This window comes from Cornus florida, unplaced genomic scaffold, assembly GCF_030987335.1.
Source record: "Cornus florida cultivar Cherokee Brave unplaced genomic scaffold, ASM3098733v1 CherokeeBrave_3.0.0_Hap2_Chr06, whole genome shotgun sequence".
Taxonomy (NCBI): Eukaryota; Viridiplantae; Streptophyta; class Magnoliopsida; order Cornales; family Cornaceae; genus Cornus; species Cornus florida.
The window spans coordinates 69082980-69109926 of record NW_026775576.1 but is presented as its reverse complement, the minus strand read 5'-3'; the positions used below and the strand labels follow the sequence as shown (position 1 = coordinate 69109926).

The 26947-nt window shown below is 34.9% G+C and overlaps 3 protein-coding genes across 3 annotated transcripts; 1 reads left to right on the top strand and 2 right to left on the bottom strand.

Moving 5' to 3' along the window:
* The first annotated feature begins 5663 nt into the window (after positions 1-5663).
* On the top strand, positions 5664-7731 carry LOC132311891 (probable CoA ligase CCL5). The gene is made up of 4 exons (XM_059810037.1): positions 5664-7076; positions 7211-7278; positions 7386-7488; positions 7606-7731. Exons 1-4 carry the CDS (start codon positions 5664-5666, stop codon positions 7729-7731), a joined length of 1710 nt encoding a protein of 569 aa, XP_059666020.1.
* Positions 7732-9116: 1385 nt separating this feature from the next.
* Positions 9117-18870, bottom strand: LOC132311890 (acyl-CoA-binding domain-containing protein 4-like). The gene is made up of 14 exons (XM_059810036.1): positions 18641-18870; positions 17384-17533; positions 17068-17145; positions 16871-16990; positions 16678-16744; positions 16531-16592; positions 16164-16303; positions 15904-16030; positions 14649-14763; positions 14449-14537; positions 13474-13557; positions 9968-10288; positions 9825-9884; positions 9117-9728 (listed from the first exon to the last, which is right to left on the bottom strand). The coding sequence occupies exons 2-14, from the start codon at positions 17477-17479 to the stop codon at positions 9564-9566; spliced, it is 1524 nt and encodes a 507-aa protein (XP_059666019.1). The 5' UTR covers positions 17480-17533; positions 18641-18870; the 3' UTR covers positions 9117-9563.
* Positions 18871-20807: 1937 nt separating this feature from the next.
* On the bottom strand, positions 20808-26590 carry LOC132311889 (probable small nuclear ribonucleoprotein F). Its single transcript, XM_059810034.1, has 5 exons — positions 26458-26590; positions 22888-22975; positions 22709-22746; positions 22298-22362; positions 20808-21384 (listed from the first exon to the last, which is right to left on the bottom strand). Exons 1-5 carry the CDS (start codon positions 26461-26463, stop codon positions 21315-21317), a joined length of 267 nt encoding a protein of 88 aa, XP_059666017.1. The 5' UTR covers positions 26464-26590; the 3' UTR covers positions 20808-21314.
* Positions 26591-26947: the final 357 nt, after the last annotated feature.

The following is a 26947-nucleotide window of genomic DNA, read 5'->3' as shown; positions in this document are numbered from 1 at the left end:
ATCCAACTCTATCTCTAATTCCCCTCCTCATTTGCCTCCGAAGTGTGTCTTTTATAGCCAAAGGAAGACACCCACTTGTAGGATGTGATGATGGCCCAAACTGCTTCTTCATTCCTTCACGCCATCTAGCTATACCTTACTCTGACCACTGCCCACTTCTGTATCAACCCATTATGCATCAACCACCTTTTCACATTTTCTTGTTGATTTTTCTTTTCTTCCCCTTATTTTCTTTTCTTCTTTCTCTCTCCTCATTTCTCTTTTCTTCACGTGAACATCATTTCATTTTTGTTTTTCTTTTCTTTTCTTCTTTCTCTCTCCTCATTTATTTTCCATTTTTTGCTTATTTTCTTCTCATTCATGCATTAATATCTACAAAACACAAAACAAACATATAAAAATATTTAAATAATAAAAAGTCTAATTAAAAGCTTATTTTGGTGCATAAAATAATAGGTTTTGTGTACTTATCAGATATGTAATGTGTGCCTAAACACACCTTTTGACATTCATTTTGTATGTATAACATGAGGCTAATGACCATTAATTTTAAAGTTCACAAGTATGTTTTTAAGCTTGTTTCGGATCATTGAAATGCATGTGTAGCCTTAAGGTTGGACCTAGCACCCCCCATGCATTGCAATAGCAGCTTTTGTTTCTTTCTGTTTCGTCGTTCGGCTAATTGTTGCTTTCTGTTTTATCGTTCGGCAGTCAGAACGCCTAACTATGTAGGTCAAAACGCTTGACCATGTAGGTCAGCATGCCTGACCTGCGAGTCAGAACATCTGACCATGTAAGTCCGAACGCTTGACCATGTAGGTCAAAACGTCTGACCATGTAAGTCCGAACGCCTGACCGTGTAAGTTCGAACGCCTGAGCTTGCGAGTCAGAACGCTTGACCATGCCGAACATGCGCTCGGTGCTTTGGCATTGGACAAGTGCTCGTCCATGCCTCAGAATCTTTCTTTCTTTTGCTTCAATCATCTTTCGCTTCCGCATTTCGGATCCGTTATCAGGTCAATTTTTCGGATCATCATTGACGCACCAGGTTGCAAAACTTGGGCCGTCACAATAAAATTCAAATATATATTATCACCTAATAAAATTTAAATTACCTAAAAAAATTTATTACTTTGCGAAACTCAAACTCTATCACCAATTTCAGTATTAAAATAAAAAAATATTTCTTAATTGTTAAAAAAATAAAAATAAATATTTCATTATTAATTTAAAAACCTAAAAGAATCTATTACTTTACAAAACTCAAACTCTAACACCAATTTCAAAAATAGTATTTCTTTTTTAATATAAAATCTAAAAGAATTTATTACTTTATAAAACTCAAATTCTAACACCACTTTCAAATTACCTAATAAAATTCAAATTACAAATTACTTAATAAAATTCAAATTACCTAAAAATTTATTACTTTACACAACTCAAACTCTACCACCAATTGTTTTTAACTCTCTATATATATTGTATCTACCATCAACCTCAGAACTCCCTCTATATATATTATATTTTGGGTTACTAATTGCTAAATTTTTTAACTTATTAGAACAAGTTTAAGTTATTCAATTTTGTATCTTGATTTTGTAATTTGAAATTCTGATTTTGTGAGTTGTTGTCTGACTTGATCGCTGCAGATTTTTTGTAGATATATATAGAACAAGTTTCAGTTATTCAATTTTGTATCTTGATTTTGTAATTTGAAATTCTGACTTGATCGCTGCAGATTTTTTGTAGATATATATATGATTCTTGTTTGATTTTAAAATTAAATTAGATTTTTACTTTGTCATCTCTATCTCCAGATTCCAGCTTCCTTGATAGACTGCTATTGGTGTTGAAAATATCTATTTTTGTTTACATTATCAAAGCTTTGAGATTCGAATTTAGATTATTTATTTTTATTGTATGTAAGTACTAATTTATAAAAAATTGCAGATTTTTTGTAAGTTTTATTGTTACAAGCTTCAAATCAACAATTAAATAAAAAAATATAAAAAGAAAAATTTTATAAGTTACAAAACATTCACCACATACATCACACGTGTCTTTTCCTAATATATATATATATTTAAATTCATACATTTAGTTTTTTTTTTTTTTTTTTTTTTTTTTTTTCTCTTTAAGCAAACATATACGTTTCTATGTAGTTGTCACCTTCGATTTAATGAACCAGTAGAAAACTTCTCAATAGTTTGTTTTCACTTTGATTTTGCCAAGTCGAAAAGGGAGAAACCAGAATCAATCAAAGAAAAAATTGAGGAATTGGAGAGATCAAAGCAAAACGAAGAAGATAGGTGAGGAAATCAGAGAGAAAAAGAATCGAACACGAGAGAGAAGAGAGATGGAGAAATTAGAGACAGAGAGAGAAATCGTAATGAACTTCGTTGTCAAGAAAACTCATCAAAACAAGGACGTGGCAATTATGCCAACTAGTAATCGGCCAAAAGGTTACTCTATCGTTAAACACCTTGAATTGACAAGGAAAATGATAATTTTGACGACTCCTATCTAACGACTTTATACCGACTGAAGTGGTGAAAGACTGATGTGGCAAGCCACGTAATACCACGTTTTAATTACAAACTTTGTGTTTTCTTTCTCCACCAATTTTACGGATAATCACAGTTCCGCTGAAAAAAGATTCCAATCAAAGAGAGAAGTTGAATGAATGCTTGCAACGACGACTTGGTGATGGAGATCCTTCTATGAAATCCTCTCTTCTCTCTTTCATCTCCTGGTCCCAAAATTTCAGATTTAGAACTCAAATCAAATATATCCCAATTTCTCACTCCATCTCCATTTCTCTCTCATTGGGAAAAATCTAGGGTTAAAAATTCGCATTCAGAAGCAATTAGGGCTACAAAAAATAATGATTTCCAAAACATAAGGCTGAACTGAAAACCCTCTTGAGAAGCTTCCGACAACATCGGCCAACTTAGACTTCCGGCCAATTGTTCCAGAGTTATTTATATGGTAAATTTATGCTATTACACATACCAAAGCTTCATGAAAGAAGAGATCCATTTTATTTCACATATCCACCAAACCAAAAAACAAAATCCATCTTAAAAAACTGTAAAATAAATTATTTGTTTCACATATCCACCAAACCAAAACAAAATCCATCTTAAAAAACTGTAAAATAAATTATTTATTTATTTCCGGTTTTTTTTTTTTTTTTTTTTTTTTTTTTTTTTTTTTTTTGTGAATTTCTATTTGTTTTCTTTAGGACTAGTTTGGTGAATGAGAATGAAAGTAGGAATCCCATTCTCTTGTTTGGTTATAAACATGGAATGCGTAAAAATGAAATGATGATTTCCATTCACGTTTTGTTTGACTAATGTAAAAACTAAAATGAAATAAATTTATATTGTTTTCTCCAAATAACCTTTATTATTAATAAAAAAAATTAACTAAAAAATTAACATCTAAAGAAATTTTTTCCAATCTAGGGTAAAAAAGAGGTCTGTAAAAATGAAATTGGGGCAAGAGATAGAGAGAGAAAGTAGAGAAAAGAAAGAAATTAGGCAAGTGAACAGAGGTGTTGGAGGTTGGGTTGGGTTATGTGTTAGAGAAGAAGATGATGGCGGTGGGCAAGAAGGCTGGATTATGGAGAGGAATATAACAGATCTCCTTTCTAAAAAAATCCTTCCTTTATTTATTTATTGGAATTGATTCACCCCTTCCATTAATTGAATACTACCTCAAAACACACATTGATTACCATACAAGGAAAAAAATATATTCTTGATCTATTTATATTGCAAAGTATTTTTTGTACAATACGTGATGCATCGAAGAATATATATATTCTTCGATGCATCACGTATTATACAACAAATACTTTGCAATATATATAAGTTATTGGATTATGGAAATGAGTATAACAGATTTGATATGAAGGGGTGAATTGGAAGGGAACAAAGACGTGATGGAAAAGATGATGAACGGTTTTTTTTGTCATAAGTTTTTTAATTCTATTGCATGTGGAAATGGATTGCTCACTCCATTGTTAAAGAGAGGGAATGAAATAGTAGGAATGGTCATTTCCAATAATGCCTCTTGATTCTCTTTCTAACTTTAATTTAACCTACCAAACACGGAATGGAATAAAAACTATTCCCATTTCCTCTTAATTGATTTCATTCCGTCACACCAAACTAGTCCTAATTAAATCACGTTTCTTCATAGCAAGAGGCAAAACGAATGAATTGACATAATTTGGTTTTAAAATTTGGCCCACGTTGTTTGTCGGTATATTTTTAAGTCGGTCTAATAGCACTAAACGTGCTATTGTCAAAGACGGTTTCCTTTTCTTTTATTAATGATAAAACTTTTCTAATAGAGTTATACTGCATAAAGTCCACTAAATTTATTGATTAAGTGATATGGTTGTCTGTTATCTTTTAACAATTAAATCCATTACAACTCGTTTAAATTTGTTGGTGAATATGAGGGTTCAAGTCTTCAAAAAATAAAATTAAAAAATCTAACAATTTTAGTAAGTTTTATAGTGAACATAATAGAGAAGGTATTGTAAGAATTTATAATTGAATCCATAAATTCCCCTGTACACACACTAATGAATTGAATCCACGCTGGGTTCCATCCAAGACCGATGGGAGAAGAGGAGTACAAAAGAAAAGAAATAGAGAAGAATTAAAAAGAATTTTTGGAATGGAAGAATATTAGGAGAGTGTATTTCGTAAAAGAGCAACGATGGGTTAAGAGGAGTACAAAAGAAAAGAAAAGAAAAGAAATAGAGAAGAATTAAAAAGAACTTTTGGAATGGAAGAATTTTAGGAGAGTGCATTTCGTAAAAGAGCAATGATGTGTTAGGACAATCACTGTTGTAACATTCACCTCGATTGTCTCACAGTTTTTAATGAAGTTCGTCACTCGTGGTGGATACCTGCTCCCACACTGTATTTAAATTTTAATATTTTCGCTTCCACATCCATACGTTTTATGTGACTTAAGTTGCAACAGTTGAATATCGTAACAAATATGATTTCTTTTTTATAAAATTTTACAAAATTACACATATAAGAGTTAAAAAATAAAAAAATAAATAAAAAATAAATAAAATTAACAGTAAAGCAACTGCAAAAAATTTAGGGGGACACTAGCTCCAGCAAAATACCCAATCGAGTTCTCCCATTTACCATAATGAAAAGACCTTAATTAATTCAATAATAATAACCATAAGGACGTTCATTTTGCAAGAATTTCAAATTCCAAATCTTTTTCCTACCAAACAAACATACCTCTGTAGAACAATTTAGCCTTGATGTGTACTTTTCAAATTATTTATCAATATTCGGCCGGCAATTCATATGAGCTTTGTATTTATGCTGTTGTAGTTTATGACGCAGATTTGTTTGTGGTGATACCACGACATTGTCACCTTCTCATTGCCGGCAACAAAACACACAGTACACACATTATATCCCAAGATTTAACGGATTTTACAATGGCTATAATCAAATCCAAACAAGCTTAAAACCTAGCAGCAAAGCTTAGTCAATCCCACAATCGACATAAATACAGAGTATATACATGGTTAAGCTCAATATATAGTTCACATAGTTTATATAAAAGGTTTAGCTCAGTACATTGTGTGAACGTTTGGTCTCTTTTTCCCAACCATGTCAAGGGATGAGGGGTGGATTGCCACCACTGAAGTGGAACCCAAAATCCACCGGCAGCCACTTGATCGAAGCGGCTTCGACTCAAGAACGGGCATCTACCACTCACTCGACCAACTAGGTGAGCTTGACAAGATCCTAACTATCCCCAAACTTGACACGGCCACATTCGTGCTATCAAAATTCCCACCCCCGGACCTAGCCGAGACACGAGTTGCACTCATTGACTCGGTCACTAACCGTCGAGTCACCTACATGCAACTCCAACGCTCTATTCGATCGCTCGCCACCGGCTTGTGTCACGGGCTCGGGGTTCGTAAAGGCGATGTTGTGTTCGTCTTGTCCCCGAACTCGCTCTTGTATCCCACTATTTGTCTTGCTGTACTCTCTGTAGGCGCCATCTTGACCACCGCAAACCCTCTGAACACCGAGTCAGAAATAGCAAAACAAGTACGCGACTCAGGTGCCAAACTCGCTATTGTAGTACCCGAAGAGGTACATAAGCTACTCTCTACCGGAGTGCCTACACTCCTTACTTCTCGTCCATCTGATGACAGTTCACTTTCCGTAGAAGAGCTGATCGATGGCTGCGAACCACTAGAACTCCCACAACCAAGGCCAACCCAGTCAGATACTGCGGCAATACTATACTCTTCAGGCACCACCGGAACTAGCAAAGGTGTGATATTAACCCATGCAAACTTGATATCCATCATGACACTCCTCAAATGGAGTGTGGACGAAACATCGTCTCAAAACGACATATTCTTGTGCTTCATACCGATGTTTCACATCTATGGCCTCGCTTTCTTCGTGCTAGGCTTGGTTTGTGCAGGTACTACCACCGTGTTAATGCCAAAATTCGATTTCCAAGCCATGCTCGATGCGATTCAAACACACCGAGTTAGTAACATTCCAGCGGTTCCTCCAGTCATTCTTGGGTTGGTGAAGTATACTGGCAAAGGTGGCCATGACTTGTCCTCCCTGCGAAAGGTGGGCTCAGGGGCTGCACCATTGAGCAAAGAGGTGGATGAGGGGTTCAGAAAGAAGTTCCCATGGGTTGAGCTAAGGCAAGGCTATGGGTTAACTGAGAGCTCTGGTGCAGCCACGTTTTTCGTATCTGATGAAGCAGCTAAGACTCATTTGGGCTCGTGTGGAAGGTTGATTCCTAGTTTCTGTGCTAGGGTGGTGGATTTTGAAACCGGAGTGGCGTTGCCACCCTGCCAGAAAGGAGAGCTGTGGCTGAAAAGCCCAGCTGTGATGAAAGGGTACTTGGGAAATGAGGAGGCTACGGCTGCAACCATTGACACAAACGGATGGCTGAGAACTGGTGATCTTGGTTATTTCGATGAAGATGGGTTCCTCTACATTGTTGATCGGATCAAAGAGCTAATCAAGCATAATGGGTACCAGGTATGTAAGCAATTTTGACAAAATATATTGGTGTGAGAAAACAGGCAACAATATATATAGAGAGAGAAAACGAGCGAGCTATTGAAATCATGTGTATGCACCATCTAATGAAAATGATATGAATGTGAATGCAGGTAGCTCCAGCAGAACTGGAAGCAATACTTCTAAGTCATCAACATATTCTTGATGCAGCGGTTATACCGTGCGTCACCTTCAATCTCTTCCTATCTATCTATCTATTCTCTCTCTCTCTCTCTAACACAGCAATAGGATTTATTTATTTATTTATTTTTAATTTTTTGGGTGCAGAATTGAAGATGTGGAAGCAGGACAGATACCAATGGCATATGTGGTGAGAGCAGCTGGTTGTGAACTCACTGCAGATCAAGTCATTCAGTTTGTTGCCAGCCAGGTTAGTGTCTGGCTGTCAGCTCACACATATGTGTGTTATATTCTTCTAAAATCTATATATATATATATATATATGCATGTTGTATTCTTCTTCTAAATTATATGAGGTCAATGTCAGGTGGCCCCATACAAGAAGGTAAGAAGAGTAGGCTTCATCGATGCCATCCCAAGGTCAGCTGCCGGCAAAATTTTGCGTAAGCAGCTAGTGTCTCTAAGCCAACAGCAAGTCCTCTCCAAGTTGTAACAGTTCATTCTCTTTTTGTATTGGATGAAGACTAGACATCAAGGAAGAAAATATTACCGCAGTTTGAAAGCTATTTGGCAGAAAATGTAGGACAGAGGACAAAAGTTTAGGAGTGCGATATATATGTTGAAATAAAGTTATATCAGACCATGAAATTTTCAGTTTGTATTGCAAACTAAAAAATAAGCAACTGCTCTCAAGAAAAATCTGAAACTTTTGTCCAATTTCCTATTGTTTTGCAGACTCCGAAAGTAAAGTTTGATTCTCTTCTTCTGAATCTCTTGGAAGGAAGCTATTTCCTCAAAAAAAAAATTTAATAAATAAATCAAAGTATTTAATTCATTTTATTATTTTTATTTTTAAATGTGTCAGTGGCATGGTATATACCTAGTCCTCTCATGCTATATAGCTCGACGTTTCTAGGTTTTCTCAGAGCATTCTACAAATCCAATTTTGCTAAACCAAAACAAAGGCTACATACAAAATGGGGGACAGTGATGGGAAAGAGAGGTTATATCGTAATGAAACAAAATGAAAGAAACCATCAAAAAGGGCATACAGGATACATGATACAGAGGACTACTAGTTAATAGTAGAATTCCATCTTCACAACCTTATTTTCTGTTTAGATATCAAGATCAACTGGATAGATCACCCAGGTTCGGGTCCATAAGCAGTGACAATTGCCCTACAAACACTCGTTTTATCTACGTCTTCGATAGGTTCCCTTAAGCAAGCCACTGCCTGCGAGTTGCCGGCTCATTCTTCAACAAGCATGCGATCAGAGCCATGTGGTCAAAGCCCTGGGCTCCTCCCACTGCTTGGGAGCTTACTATTTTCATGTTCCATTACACTCCCTGAAGGGGATTCTTTTCACCCATCTCTCACGGTACTACTTCGTTATCGATCAACTGGGAGTACTTACCCTTGCAAGGCTAATCGAATTCACATGGGATTCCACATAGCCCACGCTACTCGGGTTACAGCATAAGCAAGTAATGCTTGCAGCTACTGAACTCTCACCATATAGGGTGGTGCACTCCACCACTTCACCTAGCAACACGATGCTTGTAGTGTTGTCCCACAGCCCCGTTTCCATGGTTTAGGCTACTTCGCTGCTACAAGGATCGCTTTTGCTTTCTTTTCCTCTAGCTAAGATGTTCCAATTCGCTAGGTTGTCTACCCATGGATATTATAGCAGTTCGAGAGTTTGACATATTCAGGAATTTCTGAAATCTATGTTTATTTTCAACTCCCCAAAGTGTTTCGTCGCTTTCTATGCCCTTCCCTGTCCTAGGTATCCACGCAAAATTCTAAAATATTTGAAGAAAGACAGCAATGGCGTACACGTGAGGAATCTTTGCCAAGCGTAGAGATATCAGGAGTACAAAAAATCAATTGTTATTATTAATCACCAAATGATCCAATAGAATCAGAGTACAATGAGTGACAATAATTAAAAAAACAAAACAATTACATAACAACAAAAGAAAATTTAAGAATTAAAGTTATACCATGCAAATAACTGGGGTATTCCAAACAAAGTACAGAGAAACAACTGAAAGAAATTCAAGAATCTTGTTTAAATTTAGTCTTTTTTCTCATGGAATTCTCATAATAGTTCAGCAGACATTTAGGACTCACTCATGCATGCCAATCACAAACATAACAGCCAAGATTCTGATAGCCATTGGTACATTCTGCATGAGCTAAAGATCAAAACCCTGGTGCCTTGGGACAACTATGGTCCCTGACAACTTTTCAGTTTTATTGAGTAACACTTTTAATTTTTGAGGTATTGACCTCCAACTTTAATGGGTTGCATGTACCGCCTATCCAGCTATCCACCTCCAGACACCACCAGAACTTTGTCTCTGGACAGCTGCGTCTGGCTCCATATCATGTTCCAATGCAGATTTTTGTCTTCGAAGTACTTGAACCTCTTCCTCTATAGACTGCAAGGATTCCAGCATCCTCTGTAATTCGGTGATCTGTGCCTGAAGACACCATTACCGATGTAAAACACAATCAGTTTCTTACAAACAAAAATTAAATTCATGAATAGGCTAAATGAATAAATAAAAAATAAAAACCTCCAGTTTGGAGCATCTTGATCTCTCAGCTACCAGTTGACCTTGGACCGAATGGAGTTCCTGTAGTAAGTAAAATTAATGAAAAATTTTGACCACCGACAGACAAAAAAATCTATATAAGCAATTTATAATCATGACCATACCTTGGACAACTCAGTGTAGGTACTAGAAGTTTCCTCAATCTTTCCCTTGAGACTAGAATTCTCTGCTCTGACTTCTGCAAGTGATGACTCCAACACCTTGTTTTCTTCTCTAATTGCATTGATCTCAAGCGAAAAGTCCTGTTGGGAGCCATCATTTTGGACTACCTTAAAGTTTGATTCTTCTGTTTTAATGAAGTCTAGCTTTCCAGATTTGGTTAGGGCATATGCAGCAGTAACAGAAGCTGCTGCAGCTGCAGCTGCAGCTGACTCGAATATTTTGGGATGCAAAGAATCTCTTGGTTTGGGTCTCATAACAAAAACCTAGAATTTCAGGGAAAGCACAGAAAGACAAAAGATTAAATTACAATGACATAATACACCAATGAATTAGGAAAATTAAAGATGGTCCGCAGTAGAAACCCATAATAAATCAAGCATCGGTTTAAAACACTGTTATCTAATAATAAAATAAAAAATGCAAGAAACATCTGAAAGCTTGGCTAAAGATGAATGTAAGAAGAAGCATTGAATAAAAAGTCAGCATAGGAATCAGACCATTCATAGGAATCAGAACATGAAAAACTCTGTTACTTTTTCAAAAGTAGTGCTTGCTTGAACCATTACTGGTATGATGTTTCTCACCCTAAACTTGGTGCAGAATAATCTTGCCAATCATATATTCTTATTGTAGTGATGAATTCAGAACATTACGCACTTCTTTTGGATGTTAAAAGCATTTATCATTGCTTTATGAATTTCTAAGAAATCCCGGTTGTTGAGCATGAAACTGCATGTTCGAATCCTGAGAGCAGCCACTTTATGCATATAACGTCAAAAGTTAGTGTGAGCAGCCACCCCTTGCAGTACCCTCAAATAACAGGGACCAGACTGGGCAGTGATGTTGTAGTCTTCTTAAATTGACAAATGCCACATATGGGAGTTCCTTTTTTTTTTTTTTTTTTTTTTTTTTTGATAATTATACATATGGGAGTTCCATTAAAGTAATGCTTTTCATTGCCTAAGCAGTACTATTTCTTTTTTCTTTTTTTACCTCAGTCAGATGCAATGAATAATATTGTAATTGATCATGCAACCTACATCTACACAACCACTGATCAGGAAAGTGAGGAAGTCAAATAAAAAATTTACAGGTGTCTCATCCTGTATATGAATGATATCAGAGTTGAGAAGCAATAGGAAGGTCCGCAACTTCTTAATAGAGAATGAAAAGGGACTTCCTAAGAACAAAACTCAAATGATCATTATCCACTTCTTAATGGATTTCCATGAATTCATATAATTCCTTTCATGCATGGAAAAACCAAATTGTCACTTAATGGTTCCATCCTTAAAGTGGTATTTAAGGTTATGACTTCAATAATTAATTTCCTTAATGGGGATATGATGTTACAAGTAGGAAATTGTTAATTCAGTTTATATCTAACATAACTACCAAAAGCAAACAGGGCCACAAACAAGATCACTGAAATTTATCATGCTGTTGCTGGTCAAGTAAATAAACTTGTATGAGAACCTCGCAAACAGAGGACAAGAAAGTATTTTAGGAAGGAAATCAATTGCAGAAATCTCTTTGATGAATTCGTTAAAGGTTTGTTCAGCAACATTTTTCTAACCAATATATGCAGATTAACTACACACAGACTGGATGGAAGTCGCACAGAAGAACAGCTCTGTGATTATATGTCAAACAAGGCAGAGCGTGTTTTTCAAGATTAGATCTATATTTCAAAATTTTCAAAAGGCTCTAAGAGACTCGGTGGAGCTACATTTTTACTATTTTTTATTTTTATATCAGGTAGGCAAGTTGGCGGAGCTACATTATCATGGTTCACATGTAAGTGAGCATGAGAAACATCTTTGCGCCAGTTTGAAAGGCCATGTAAAAAGGGTTTTACTTTTGGCCTTGTAATACTTGTTTTTGAACCCTTCAAGCACATTTCTTGTCCTCGACAATCCTCCAAATAAGAACTTAAATTAGAGTCTCAGTATTTATCAAATTTCTTTTTCATTCTCTGAACTCAAATTAGAGTCTCAGTATTTATCAAATTTCTTTTTCATTCTCTCATCTTGTTTTTCTTACTTTATTTCTTTTTTACTGGAAATCACTCACACACTACATGTGTGTATCTTACCACATGCACTCCTTTATACGAGTATATTCATTTGCTCTGCGAAAGAAAATGCACCCTTCACCAACCTCTTCCCTCCCTCCCACATAAAAATTTATGGTTATGACTTGTGAGACCCTTTCGGTCGCTTAAAAGTCAGTTATAGAACTTATACTAGTAATCCTTATTATTTAATTACAGAAAGCAACTTCTTCAAATTTTGCAACAATGTGGTGATTTGATCAGGGGTTTTCGTCTACGCCTAACTTGTGAGATGAGATCACAAAATATGTGAAGAAGCTTCAGCCAGGAGCAGCATCCAGATTTTTACTCTACAAGCTAAACGTTGCATTGCACTAGTACTGTAAAAAAATTCTTTTTGTTTTTTTTTTTTTTTTTTTTTTTTCTTGTTTTCTAATCTTACATACTATATAGATATGTAGTAACATAAATTTTGCACCCTTATCGAGATCATTCATTGCATCACCACATAATAACAGGTTGGAATCATTGATCAGCCTGTTCAACCACACCCCACTGTCATCTCTGGTTGGATATACTTGAAATTGAAACCATTCCATGCATTATACACAGCATTGAATGGATATATAGGAAGTGTCAGATTTAGCCATCACCATAACAACAACATAGTAGTTTTCTGATAAAACATCGTACAGCTCTAATTCTTTTCACTACACCAAAAAGGTTCTCATGGTTTCGAGGGAGAATGTGAACCTACATTTATCTTTCAAAAAAATAGCATTAAAATATGGGTATCTCTACTGATTAAGCAAAACATTAGTGATGATCATAATCAATCAAGCAGGAAAATGAAGAGTAAAAACAGAAGTTGCTGGAAAAATTGAATTAAGAAATTTGAGCACCATCAATCACTACGATACTGTCCATGGAAAAGGGGTACATGCATTTTATCACAAAATAAACTAACAGAAAAGGTGACTAATCCTATATTTTATTGTTCATGTTAAACGAGTATATGCTACAAGCCTACAACCATGTATTCAGCATCATTTTTTTGGGTATCATGGGGTCCCGTATCCCCACCCCCTTTGAACGTAAGATTAATCCCACCCACAGAAAAGGTGGACCACAAACCCCTAGTCTGGTAGGAGTAGTTTGGATCTCATGGTAATGCTAATGCCTTACACCAATTCAGCTACACCTGCTGGCAATTTTCAACATACTGTGTAATAATGCTCACACATGTACTACCGCCGGGTTAATGCAAAGCCTCACACTAACTCAGCTACACGGTACAGCTGTGCTTGCAACTCACATGTATTACCTCAAGAAATTTCCTTTTGACAAACAAACCATTTAAATCAATTAAATAAGAATTGAAACTGTACAAGATACCTCATTATTATACTTCCCATTGTAGCCACCAAAGGCAACCAAAAGCTTCTCTCCATCCAATGATGCTGAGGAAACACTGAGTCCCTGTTTCCAATGTGTCACTAATATATATTACAAATGCATATACATACATGTTTATGACATGGCAATAAAATTAAAAGCTCTTAAATTGAATCAAACAAACTGCCGGTAAAACTAATTAACAGGTCTGTTTAAAATTATTTGCAAACAAAGATCATCTATTCTCCAGCGTCGATTTACTTCTATGTTCATGAAAGGCAAAATAAATTTTGAAAAAAGAAAAAACAAAGGCAAAACTGACATGAATTAGGACTAGAAGTAAAGCAACAAATTAATGTTAAATAAATCCAGAAATGCACTAGCGATCAATGAACTATTTAATGACCACAAATGTCCCTCAAAGGGCTTCTGAATGATCTATCCTCCTTATACCTTAAGAGGTTCAAAATTTTGGAACAGTTAAAAGGAGAGGCTTAACCCGGGAAGGAAAGAAAAGAAAAAAAGAAAAAGAAAAAAAGGAGAGGCTTAATTATATAACAATTAACAAAGCAGTTACACCAGTTTTGCAGAGAAAAAAATTGGTATAGAGCTCATAATGTGAATGACGGATTATATGCTCAACACTGCAAATTATACACACGCACACACACACACACACATATATATTTAGTAGAATGTGACTTCTAGGCTATAAATGAAGATATAAATAGTCCACGATGAATGGTACTAAAATTCTTCAGCATGTGGAAGTTGTAAACATGTAAATGAACACCCAAAAAATTTACTAAATGCTCATTGTAATACATACTTAATATAAGTTCGTGAAAAAGAAATGACTTAATATTCCTTCATATTTATGTCCTTAAGGTCTTACTTGATGCTTCAAATATTACTGAGACACTAAAGCTATAAAAATTTTAAAATAAATCCCAAAGAAAGTCATAAAGTAGTAACCTCACTGGCAAGTGGATCTCTTCCCTTTACACTTGTCAACACAGTCAGAGCAAGCTTAGACATATTTAACACGAGAGTTTCTGGTGCACCTGTAAACAAAAAATGTCAAACATCCATTGAAGTTACGAATGTGGTCGAGAAGAAAGCATGATCACATCAAATGCCACAATAGAATTTCATGATCCCAAGTCTATACCTACCACTTCTATTATCCCCACCGCCAACTATGTACCAGTTTTCATCAATGGCGATACCAGCATGACCTGCCCTAGCAGTGACCAAATCACCCTGAATTTGTGGTTGGGTCCAGTCCATCTGCAATTACATGACAGCCTATCAAGCTAAAAAGTGAAGTGAGATCAAGAATGAGAAAACAAATATACTAGGCATATTTCCACAGTAATTAGCACTTGATGTCATTTTTTATTCTTCATTCAGTCCACACTAGAGGAATTTGTTCTAAGTTCTTCCATTCAGTCATGACTATCAGGGGAATGCATATATTCTCTCCCACTATATTTGTCATGGCTATGTTCCAGTGCAGATCTAACAATTAGTTTGCCAACAACTGATACTGCAAGACATGATCGGAAATAATCTCCCAAAAGACTAAATATCAGGATATCTCCATTAACACAACACTGTTACAGCATGTCTTAAACAGAATGATATCAATAACCATTGACATAACAGTAAAGGGTGCACTAACAGCATAAACTTGAAACATTTAAGGTATGTTCACTTCCTGCAGCAATCTCAACTACAGTGGGGATCTAAAAGGCTGTTTGCAAGTGTCAATTTGTTTTATAAAAAAAGAGAACTAAAACAATACGTGAGACAGTGAAGGCATACCTTCACAATATAAAGAAACAAGAAATGAGTACGTTTATATGTTTATTCTATTACAATTCTGAAAGATAACTGACACCAAAATTAGTGACCCTAAAGAGAGTAAAACCTTGACACCGAGGTATATTACCTCAAGTATCACAGTCAAAGAGTAAGACCATAAACATAATATTGGACAAAAAGTATTCCAGTAATGGATCTAAATAACAGTTTGGCAACTGACAGGCGATGAAATGTAAAAATTACCTTCCAAACAGAAAATAGATGCAGTTTAATGATTGAATTTGCTAGCATCAATTGAAACCAAAAGCCAACAATTTCAGCTTATAAACTTCATCAGAAACATGAGGAAGATATTTCAGGCACATAAACCAGGGGCAGCAATTATGTCAGAATAATTAATAAGTGTTTGGATTACTATGAATATCAGTCGAGTATATTATAAAAATCATCAAGTATACACAAGAAAAGTCAATTATCTAATTCTTGAAATCAAGGTGCCATTATAGAAATGAAACAAGTTAACAATTTAACATTCAGCTTCAATGCTAAACTTCAACGCAATTTGAAAACCAAAACAATATCCCAAAAAGAATAAACACTTACAGTCTGCAAGTCCAGTACATGAAGATCATTGAAAAAGATTGAATGAGAACAACCGCCAAAAATTAAAAGGTAGCGTTCTGCATGCACAGCAGCTATGTGATCAAATCTGGGAACTGGAGGTGTCTGCCTATAAAAGCACAACAAAGTGAGCAGAACTCTTCTGGAAGCACATTAGCAGCAATTCAGGGCAAAAATAAATAAATAAAAAAAATTAAAAAAGCACATAAGCAGCTGTCTGTAAAAGTAAAATCAACACTTACACCGTCTCCAACGCACACCAAATCATTGTCTCCAGATCAAGAACATGGACATCATTCAGCAGTCGCCTCTGACTGTCTTCTCCACCAAACATTATTATTTTAGAGCCGACCAGTGTTACAGACTGGCCACCGCGAGCCACCTGCTTACCCAATAAGCAAACCAAGCAAAATTAATCATAAAATTTAAATTAATCTCACACATACATATAGCAAAGGAGAAAGGTTGACACGCCTGTTCCTCCACTAATTAAACAGCTGACAACTAGGAAAATTTACTTAAATAAAAAAGGCACAATAAAATGAAATGGAAATCACTTCGCTCAAAAACAGAAATCTAGATTTACAGTAACTGGAGTCAGTCAGTTACCGGAACTTTTCCAGAGGTCTCCATAACACCGCAGTGGTATGATTCCAAATCAATGAATCGCACTACAAGTTAGCTAACAAGGCATAAGATTCAAAAGAAGTTCAAGTGGTTTCTGAACAGTATGAAAATGGCTTTCGAGGAACAAACCTTTCAAGCTGTCAAAATTATCCTTTGAATGACCACCAAGAAGAAGAAGTTTGTTTTTCCACTTAATCTACCAGCATAAACAACCACATATGCAAATTAGTTGTGTGATGAGTGTAAAGCAATAAGAACCACTTTGGACAAATGAGAGTAGAGTAAAATTTTAACACAAGACATTTATGAATCAACACCTTACCATTCTGTGGCCTGAAGAGGCTGGAAGAACTTCCAGGGAACTACCATCAGTAGTTTTATCAGCTTTTGGTTCCATGTTCAGTTTTAGAGTAGACCATGCCAAATTTCTAAGATCAAAAACCTGAAAAGTAGCCAATTATGACAAGACCCAAGAAAGAAGGATTTTGACATGCAGAAGTGAATAATCATGTCCGATACCTGAACATCAGATAGGTACCGTCCGTTACGACTTCCACCAGTGATGTAAAGTTTTTCATCAACCAAGCTTGCAGCATGCTACAGAGAGGAATATATGGAATGGTAAGTAACTGGTGCATACATAACACGTGAAAAAAGAAAAAGTAAAAGTAAAAAAAATGATGAATCGTTACTGTATTTGGAAAGGATTTAAGAGCAAAAATAAATAACTAGTTCTGATCTGAAGCTTTGAAGGGAAGAAGATGTTACAACTGCTTAAACCAATGAAATCTTGCTGACCTCAAAAATTTAAGCTAATCTCTAGAATGAACATAACCTTATAGCGAGCCGGGGGTCGTGGACCAGATACAGATAGTGCTACCCACTGGTCATAGTTTAGTGCCAAATGCCAATCACTACTATCTGTGCCCATACAATCTTTCGTGGAGGTCACTGAAATTTTTCAGTTCTTGAGCTTAACAATTATCTGAAATGAGAGTAAAAAAATGGATACACGTAATTACTCTTAGAATTTTTAATAAAAAGGAAAATAAAATGCAAGAAAAATGAAACTCTCTTTGAATGCATATTTCATCTAATGAAGGAAGAATGATGGTTATAAATTCATCAGACCTGATAAGTAGACACAAACATATGCAAATTTCTGATACAAGACTAGGAATATTTTAAATTCAAATACGTATATGCCTTGTGGCGCTCAAAGGAGAAGATAACCATCTAAGATGATTGGTCATGAACCATCATCATCATCTTTGCCTTAATCCCATATGAATGGGGTCAGCCACAAGTACAAAAGGAAGCCAAAGAGATTACAGCCAATGCTATGAGAAAGACAAGACCTGAGATTTAAGGCCAAGTAAAGAAGAGTTGACATACGCAGCCCAGAAGTTCAGTGAAGTTGAATAAGCAATATTAATGTTGCCAAAAATGGAGGGCGAGCATTGGTGCAATGGTAAGATTGCTTCATTGTGACCTGGAGGTCACGGATTCAAAATAAGGAAACAGCCTCTTCACATGAGAGGGTAAGGTTGCATACCTCTGACCCTCGTGCACTAGGTTTAACGGGGTTGGCAAGAAATAGAAGATTAAGGAACTGAAGGAGGGAAATTTCAACCATTTCTCAAGACCAATAGAACTACATTAATGAAAAAAACTCCAAAACATATCTTTTCTCAACAATATTTAAAATTCCAAAGTTCAATATCTTTAAATTCCTACATTTTCTCAGCAACCAATAAAACTTTATCACACTAATCGTTAAAAAAAATAAAAAAAATAATAAAAAAAAATGAAACTTAGTTCCACTATTCCGAAATTCTTTTAAACATAAATAGTCAATAAATTAATTTGCCTGTAATTGAGTTAAAAATAACAAGATCAATTTCGGTACAATTCATGAATTAAAATTCACACCAGCACCTCATATAATTGCACGCACTGTTCGATTGTGTGTATATATACAATTCAAAAATAAATTGAAAAGATCGAAGAAAAAGAGCATTGATACTAAAATTAATCAAGAATTATGCGAAATTGCAATGTGTACAAATAGATCAGATCGAGATTTCCTTGCCTGAGATTCGGATCTGCGAAGGTGATAGAGAGAGAAAGAGAGCAGAAGACAATGTGGCTGAGATCGGGATCGAACCCTTCCCTCGTTTCGAAGTTTAATGTGGAGATGAAATGAATTTATTTCTTCCAAGTTCACTTTTTCCCCCCTAAAATGAAGAGAAACGGACAGAAAAATGAACTCGCGATTGATTTACCTGTACGTTCTTCAAAGTTCAAACAACGATAACGATAAACCTTTTTTTATTAGTATTATTAGTATTGGCAAAAAAAATTCACACACACCATAATTACACACCTATCCTGCTCATTTGAATACTAGAACCATATCACTGTGCCACAAAGCAATGACAATAACTATTATTTACCTTCTCAAAATAAAATATAAAAAATAAAAATGTAATGCATTTTTACATGAATTATATATATATATGTATATATAATTATTATGTATATTTAAAAAGTACATGAATTAAATATTAGGCACGTGTTAGTGTCTTTCTCTTGCTAAATCTATATATATATTTAAATTTATAGATTTTTTGTTTTTTATAAACAATTTTTTTATTTATAATTTTTTTTGTTAATCATATTTTTGTTTTCAATATAAGAAGTTGAATTGTCCAACAATCCCACTCTTGAATTTTTGATTTATAATATTTGACTGTTCCAATTTTTAACATTATTTATTTGTTGAAATGTGATCTAGACTAAACATGAACATGTCTATTACTTGTCAACACCGCAATTACATATAATGAGAAATTCGATTCCTACTATAATTTTCATTTTAAACTGTTCCCTTGTGACTATAAATTTCATTTCGAGCAATTTCTTTGGAAGTTTATTTAGTCATTGGCTAATATTTCTATTAGCATTTCTTAAATCTGAATTTTTCTACAAGAAGTATTTAGTTGGTAACAAATTTTGGTGTTATGAAAAGTAGACCTATACATCTCTACTACTAACATAGAGTACACATTGAGAAATTGTAACTATTACATTAATTTTTTTATTTTTTATTTTCCCCTTAATTTCTTGTTAAAACTTGAGATGTTAAGAACAAATTAAATGTAAAAGTACATGTTGATACAAAATCTTACATGGTTGAGTACCAAGAGCCTTTTAAGTAAGAATGGAGCAGTAACGATTAATTTGGTGCCGACCCGGAACACTCCGATCAAGTTAGTGTTTGAGTTAAAAAAAAAAAAAAAAAAACAATTAATTTGGTGCCGACCCGGAACACTCCGATCAAGTTAGTGTTTGAGTTATAAAAAAAAAAAAAAAAACAGGCGTTTAATTTTTGACATACCTCCCTAGGCCATAGGTTAACCGACAGGACCATTGTGATTGTGGTAGTGCCCTGTCACATAATATAGATTCTTTTTCGTTGTTGTATAGCTTTTACAAATTATATCAAGAGATATGTTACTAATTAAGATGTGAATGGACATAAATAATTATATATATATATATATATCTAGGGATTGAACTTGGGTTTTTTTTAAATTTATTTATTGAAATTGGTTTGACTGGGATAACAGGCGAACAGTGATATGCTTTGCACGTTCACTTCTGTGAGGACATGTTTCATGCATCAAAGTAATATACACACATACATACATACATCCATACATATATATATATATATATATATATACACACACATAGGAATGCTTAGCACAATATACATATATATGAATTGTGCTAAGCATTCCTATGTGTATATATATATATATATATATATATGAATTCAATAGAAGAAAGGAATGCTTAGCACCCTTCGATATCTGTCCGCAGTTCTCATCGTTATATTTATTCTTTTTGACATACGTCCGCAGCTCTTTAGTTTTTATATTCTTCATATTTTAGGATACATTATGAATATGAAACAACTATTAGGAGGACACTCTCATTATACTCGTGCCCTTAACCCATTGAATTACAAGGTTGTGAAGTTTAAATTTTCTCTCTATATAGGAGGTTAGTTGAAACTACTAATTATTTACTAAATACCCAAGAGACCCACATTGACAATGGTTTAAAAACTTCCAACTCTAACCCCTAACTCGAGCAACAAAGGAACATGTCCAAAATATGAGTCAAGATGAAGTTGTAATCGGGTTGACCCATGTAAATCACATGGTCTTAGATGCCAACTATTGCCAAAATTGAAATAAGAACAATTTGTTCTACATTAGGGATGAACGATATACTATCTTCATATACAAGCTATAAACACTATAGCCCAATGCCCAAATTTTTTCCACACCCCTAAAGCAAAAGGCTCAGACTTTACAATCGTAGAAAAAATTTCAATACCCAAGGCGTACCGAATTCATTTTGGACCACAGAAACCAAAATCAGTTCATCAACAAGTTTACTGAAGCCAAAATTAAAGTCATCTCAATGCATAATCCTAGTCTCCTCTCAGAAACAATAACGGTTGAATTCTGCCATTTTTGAATCCTCTATAATGTAATAGTTTCAGAGTCATGTAAAATCCAGCATCTCTCAATGCATTGTAAAGCCCGGAGGAGATATTGACCCCAACTAATATTTAGCACTGCACTCGGTACATTCAAATGCTATAATACAAGATATAACTTCTGGGAGTGATACGCATAGTGACCGGAATAATAATTTGGGCCACGGCTATTTTACTGCTAAAATCCACCTTAGTCTTGATTAGCTTCTTCTATTTGTTCATCCTCTGGTACCCCGCGAAGATAGAGAACATTGTTACACCTGTAGCAACAATACAATACAATACAATACACGTAAACAAGAAGTTGCAACTCTTTAAGCCAAAGTTATGTCCGGTAATAAAAATTCTTCTAAATAATACTAGACGCATAATTGTGCTACTTTGATACAGGGATTGCAGAGAATCATCAATAATAAACAGGCAACTAAGTGTGTTTGAGGATATTTTGTATTCGTGAGCGCACACACATACACAGAGACCAGCCTCAAAGCGTAACCTTTGATCATTTAAATAGGTAATAATTATTGTAATAGATCAATTTGTTAGAACTTCCTGATGCTTCTATCAGTTACCAAAAGTATCCACAAGACTAGTCATAATATGCAGATTCAAAAGAAGTTTAATAAAGAACTAAAAAGTCACAATTATGTGGCATAACTTCCTAGAGCAAGCCTTAATCAACCCCTTCTACCAAATCCAACAAAAAAAAAAAAAAAAACACACACACATACTATTTAACCTTGTCATTTTTGCACTACTTTTAAGCCGACCCCAAGTAATTGGGAAAAGGCTTGGTTGGTGGTGGTGTTGATTTTTGCACTTGTGGCAAAAGAAAAAGAGGACGACAAAATAAGTAGAATAATAAAAGACATGACTCATAGTTGAAAAGAATAACGCAAGGCAGGTCATCGAAAGGTTCTCAGAGACTCGCCATGCAGCTTAATTTAAACCATTCTCCCATCCTAATCACCCCAATTACCTCACCTTCAAGTTGACTCAACCCTAGCTCTCTCTCTCTCTTCACAATCAATGTCTTACTTTATTGGTTTGAGATCATCCACCCATTTGGAATTTCAATGAAGATGCATATAACTCAAACTCGAGAGACATGCATCACTGTAATCTTAGGGTACTATGGGTCAAGAGGCACACTACAGCAATTGAAAAAATTACCTGATCAGAATCTCTCCAAGATTTCCAGTGAATTGGCCTTCAATATATTCTTCAGTGTTGGCCAGCTGCAGATAAAAATTCAATAATAAGAATGACAAAATGTACTCAATGAAGAAAAATGCTGAACTGGATAAATATAATGCTTTCCTAAGTCAAATATTGCCAAGATAAACAAATTATGTGTAAAAAACAGAATAATTAGAGGTAACATGCAGATGCTTCAACATGGTATATTGCCCAACACTATCACATCACACAAGCTACTCAACATGGTAGCTCAGGAACAAAATCAGGCCACTGATGGAAGGCAGACGGCACAATCAAACACAAACAAATTCACACGCAAATGCAGGCATTAAAGAACATAATTTCTAAATATAAATATACTGAAAATAGAATGTATAGCAATACCTGCAGGTTCATGTATGAATCCACGGAAACGAGAAAACCTGAAAGGATTTGAAATCATTCATGTCACTAAGGCTAATATTAAAAAAGAAAAAGCATGCACAAATTACAGGAAATTCCCAAGTAAGAAGGAAAAAAAAGAAAAGAAAAAAATAATGAAAGAACCACTGAAAGCAAAGTACCTTTGTATTCCATTCCCCACTTGAGTTTTACAATGACAGGATTTCCAATCAAATTGTTCAAGAAAGGTTTGGGATTAACAGGTACAGTCTGCAATATCCAGATAATTAGTTTCAAGAAGCAAGGTGCATGCAACAGTATTGTTTATGGAAATTAAGCGAACTGGTCCAGAATACACTAGCATGAACGAGTTTTATCTGAATCTAAGAACTTAAAAGTTCATATATAGATCATTATGCAAATATACATTAGCCAAATGTTATACCCAAAATTGCCAGACTATTAAAAATTAGTTACAATAACAGAAACATCCCATACATCTATAGCAGATAAAAAAAAATGATCATATTAAAAATTTTCGCACTGCAAAAGACATAAACACGAGTAATTGATGTTCAGAGAAAGTTAGAACTCCCTACTGTCTTCACTGACAAGTGCCAGCTTCTAATACAAATCCTTTTTTATGAGAAAGTAGATGCTGGAGTTTTCGTGTGTCTTGAAAGAAGGAAATCTTTGGATGCATGCATAGAAAGGATCTGTAACTTAATTAGCTACTTATATTTCATTTTTAAGGGGCTATTGCATGGTTCAATGGTAAGAACTCGACTACAAAGCATGAGCAGTCAAGTCAGAGTGTAAGAAAAATCATTTGTATAAATAAGGCCTGCAGCCATTCCCCACCCCGGGGCACTTCATGCAAGCTGGACCAACAATAAGTAATAGTTTTTTTCTGTCTATTAGGTTGGTATGTAGATCCTAGAATTGTTTAATAATTGCAAAACTCCACCAGCTAAAGGGGACAACACATACAATTCCTTTGTGGTGTCAAGGACAACAAAGAGTTTCTGTTCCGAAAATCTCAAATTAAAAAATCATCTATTAAGTATTTCTCTATCATGTTTTGGACTGCAGGGGGTTTGGACAAAATGGAGTGGATCGGATAATCTTGATAGTCCATTTCCCTATCATAGTCAATGGCATTCCTGATGGTTTTTCGGTCATTTTTAGAGGTCTGACAGGAAAACCCTCTAACTTGATTCCCTTTATTTGGAGAGCAAAGTCTTGAGTAAAATGATTAGTAAAGCTGTGGATGCTGACTTCTTCAGTTCCTTTAAAATCAGTGGTGGTCAAAGATCTTATGTATCAGTTTCTCATCTCCTTTTCACAAATGACACCATAATATTTGCAGTGTCGAGGAGGTGAAGTTGTGGTATATTATCAATTTATCATAGAAGCACTACATGTGTTTTGAGGCAATATTGTGGATAAATTTGGTTAAATTTGAAATTACTCCAATGAGATGTGGAGAATCTGTATGCTTTGGCTGGAAATCAGGGTTGCAAAGCGGGATCTCTTCCAATGATGCTCTCAGGGCCCTGCCTATTGGTGCACCTTTTAAGGCTACCTCAGTTTGTAATTTTGGTGGAAAGGTTAAAGAACAGGTTAACAGGTTGCAAAAGATAATATCTACCAAAAGGTGGAAATCCAACTTTTATAAAAGTACTCTTTCACGCCTGCCCAACTGTCCATATATTTTATGTCCATTTTCACAATACCGACCTCCGTGGTTGAAAGGTCAAAGAAGATTTAAAGAGAATCTATGGCATATAATTAAAGAGGAATCCAAATACCAGCTTGCAGCATGGATGCAAGTTTCTGCTCTAATACATTTTTTTTTCTTTTCTTTTCTTTTCCCTTTTTTTTTTTTTTTTCTTCCTTGGTGGTGGTGGGATTGGGGGAAATGTTGGGATAGGCAGTTTAATAAAGCATTGTTGGGGAATGGCTTCAGAGTAATGTGGTGGAACCAGGTTGCATGTTGAGAAAAGTTGGGGAAATTTGAGGATAGTCTTCATGGTTGAACTTTAGTTAAGGTTATGTGCCCCTGTTGAATTGGGCTTTGGAAGGGAAAGAGGAAAAATGGAGAGATTTCTACAAGTTCATCGGCTTTGTGGTGGAAAAATGGTCGAAGGGTTAGATTTTATCATGATGTTTGGTGTTGGGATGTCCCCTGAAGATAGGTTTACCGATCCATCTAGAATTGCCTCGAGTAAGAGATGTTTGTTTGCATATTTCTGGAGAGAGGAGTGGTTTGGAAGCCATACTTTTGAGAACTTTTCAAGATTGAAAGTCACCTTTTCAGGATTTGAAGTAGGTTATGCACAAATAACCTAATAAGCAAAACCATTAGCGTCTAAAAATCTTCACAATAATCATTAAGTAACAGGATTGATCTAAAACGTTGAGCACAACATCTGCTTGTTTTGATAGAAAATATATTAATAAAATTATTTTCACGATAAAGACAAAAGCAATGAATTATGCAATACAAAGTGAGCTAAATCTCATCGTTGAATACCTACAGCAACTAATGAGATTCTAGAGAAGAATTTCTCTTCTCTTTGAAGTCGAGTGTTTAGGGTTTTCAAGTGAGAGAAATCTCATGATTGCTAGATGCACCATTGCAACTCGTGACAAGACACCATGCATTTTGGTCTTCCGAAGTTCAAATGCATAAAATTGTAAGTTGGGACCAGCAGCTCAGAAGTAAAACAGCGCATGTTTAGAATTAATATATTGATATGCATTTTTTTTTTTTATGCAAATAGTAAAACCTGACATTCCCTAAATCATTCCTTTATTTGGTACGTAAAATGTGTTTGAAAAATAGATGCTTTGAACTTTTAATGAAGAGAGATAAATGTGAAAATTTAAAGAAAGCAATTTATAATAAAATATTTTTGCTGAAGATGATGAGCATGACCAGCAACTCTTACCTTTGGAAAGATTTTTCCATCACCAATTTAAAAAACAGGAATATGCAGAACTTTCTTTCTTAAAAATAAAAAATGACCTTATTTGGATATAAAAGTAAGCAGGATATGATGTAGTAACAATTGGAAATAATGATTCAGGAAGCAACAATTATACATACATACACACATATATATATATATATATATATATATATATATATATATATATATATTGTCAAGACTCAAGAACAACAATGATACATAACAAGGGATAAGCCCCTTACATATTCCTAAATCCCACAATGATGAATGCTGAATTTGATTGCAGGGTAGTACAATCTAGAACCCTCATCATATGTCAGTTAACACCTATCACTTTTCTTTTTTATTTAGAACTTTTGAGACCTAATCAGAGATTAATTTCCTGTTTCACTCCAATTATGAAAAATAATTGTTGTATATTACAATTATCAAGCCATTATTTTAACAGGATTAAACCGGAAATCGGGGGACGGCTATACTAGGATCAAACCTAAAACATGATTGTCTCGTTTTATATCACAAACATTGCCTTCTAAAGAATATGCCGTAAGAAACAAATACTTTAACCATTTTTTAGCTCCCAAAGGATTGAATTCGTTGATATTTCATGAAATAAAATACCGATGCATTGTGCAAGACAAAGTGAGGATGCGTTCAGAGGGATTATGCATTCTACGATGGAATGTAACATATATATAGTATATATAGAGAGAGAGAGACGCACACACAAACATTATGCAGTATAAGTGAAAGTAAATATCATCAATGAACACTTACAGCCATTGAAGGTATGTTCAGAGTACAACAATTTCGCCTCGCTCCGCTTCGCTTCGAAGTTCGGGGTTTAGGGTTTTGGCGTTTGAAATATATTGGAGAGAAATAGAGAATAAAAAGAAGACCTTCGAAAATAAATTTTGATTGGCCATGTTGGGCTGAATTGTTGGGCCATAAAGGTTGAGTTTTGGTAGATAATGTGATCAATACCAAGAGGACTCGTCTATTTTTAGCCCATGTTGCCCATTGGATGTACTAGTTGAGTTCACTCTGATTTCCCAAGAGATTGGAAAAAAAAAAAAAAAAAAATTAGTTTTTATTTTTCCAAAAGTTCAAGCAAATCATCTACATCCACAATGTTGTTCTGAACTTGAACACGTTATCAAACTATTTGAACTAATGCTCGTTGATATGAATATCTTCGTAGCCCAGCGGTTGAGTTGCTCTCTGTTATCTTTAGGAGCCTAACCTTCCCACCTCTAATTTCAACATT

What these genes read in the sequence shown, in the direction of transcription:
- LOC132311890 (XM_059810036.1), bottom strand. Translation starts at nt 17,479, where the DNA reads ATGGGCACAGATAGTAGTGATTGGCATTTGGCACTAAACTATGACCAG. An exon ending in TAATTTTGACAGCTTGAAAG is followed by an intron (nt 16,593 to 16,677) that starts GTTTGTTCCTCG and finishes GCTAACTTGTAG; the next exon opens with TGCGATTCATTGATTTGGAA. An exon ending in ATGGGAAGTATAATAATGAG is followed by an intron (nt 10,289 to 13,473) that starts GTATCTTGTACA and finishes CTGAAATTCTAG; the next exon opens with GTTTTTGTTATGAGACCCAA.
- LOC132311891 (XM_059810037.1), top strand. Translation starts at nt 5,664, where the DNA reads ATGTCAAGGGATGAGGGGTGGATTGCCACCACTGAAGTGGAACCCAAA. An exon ending in TCAAGCATAATGGGTACCAG is followed by an intron (nt 7,077 to 7,210) that starts GTATGTAAGCAA and finishes ATGTGAATGCAG; the next exon opens with GTAGCTCCAGCAGAACTGGA. An exon ending in CTTGATGCAGCGGTTATACC is followed by an intron (nt 7,279 to 7,385) that starts GTGCGTCACCTT and finishes TTTTGGGTGCAG; the next exon opens with AATTGAAGATGTGGAAGCAG.
- LOC132311889 (XM_059810034.1), bottom strand. An exon ending in ATTCATACATGAACCTGCAG is followed by an intron (nt 22,363 to 22,708) that starts GTATTGCTATAC and finishes TTTTATCTGCAG; the next exon opens with CTGGCCAACACTGAAGAATA. An exon ending in CTTGGAGAGATTCTGATCAG is followed by an intron (nt 21,385 to 22,297) that starts GTAATTTTTTCA and finishes TTGTTGCTACAG; the next exon opens with GTGTAACAATGTTCTCTATC.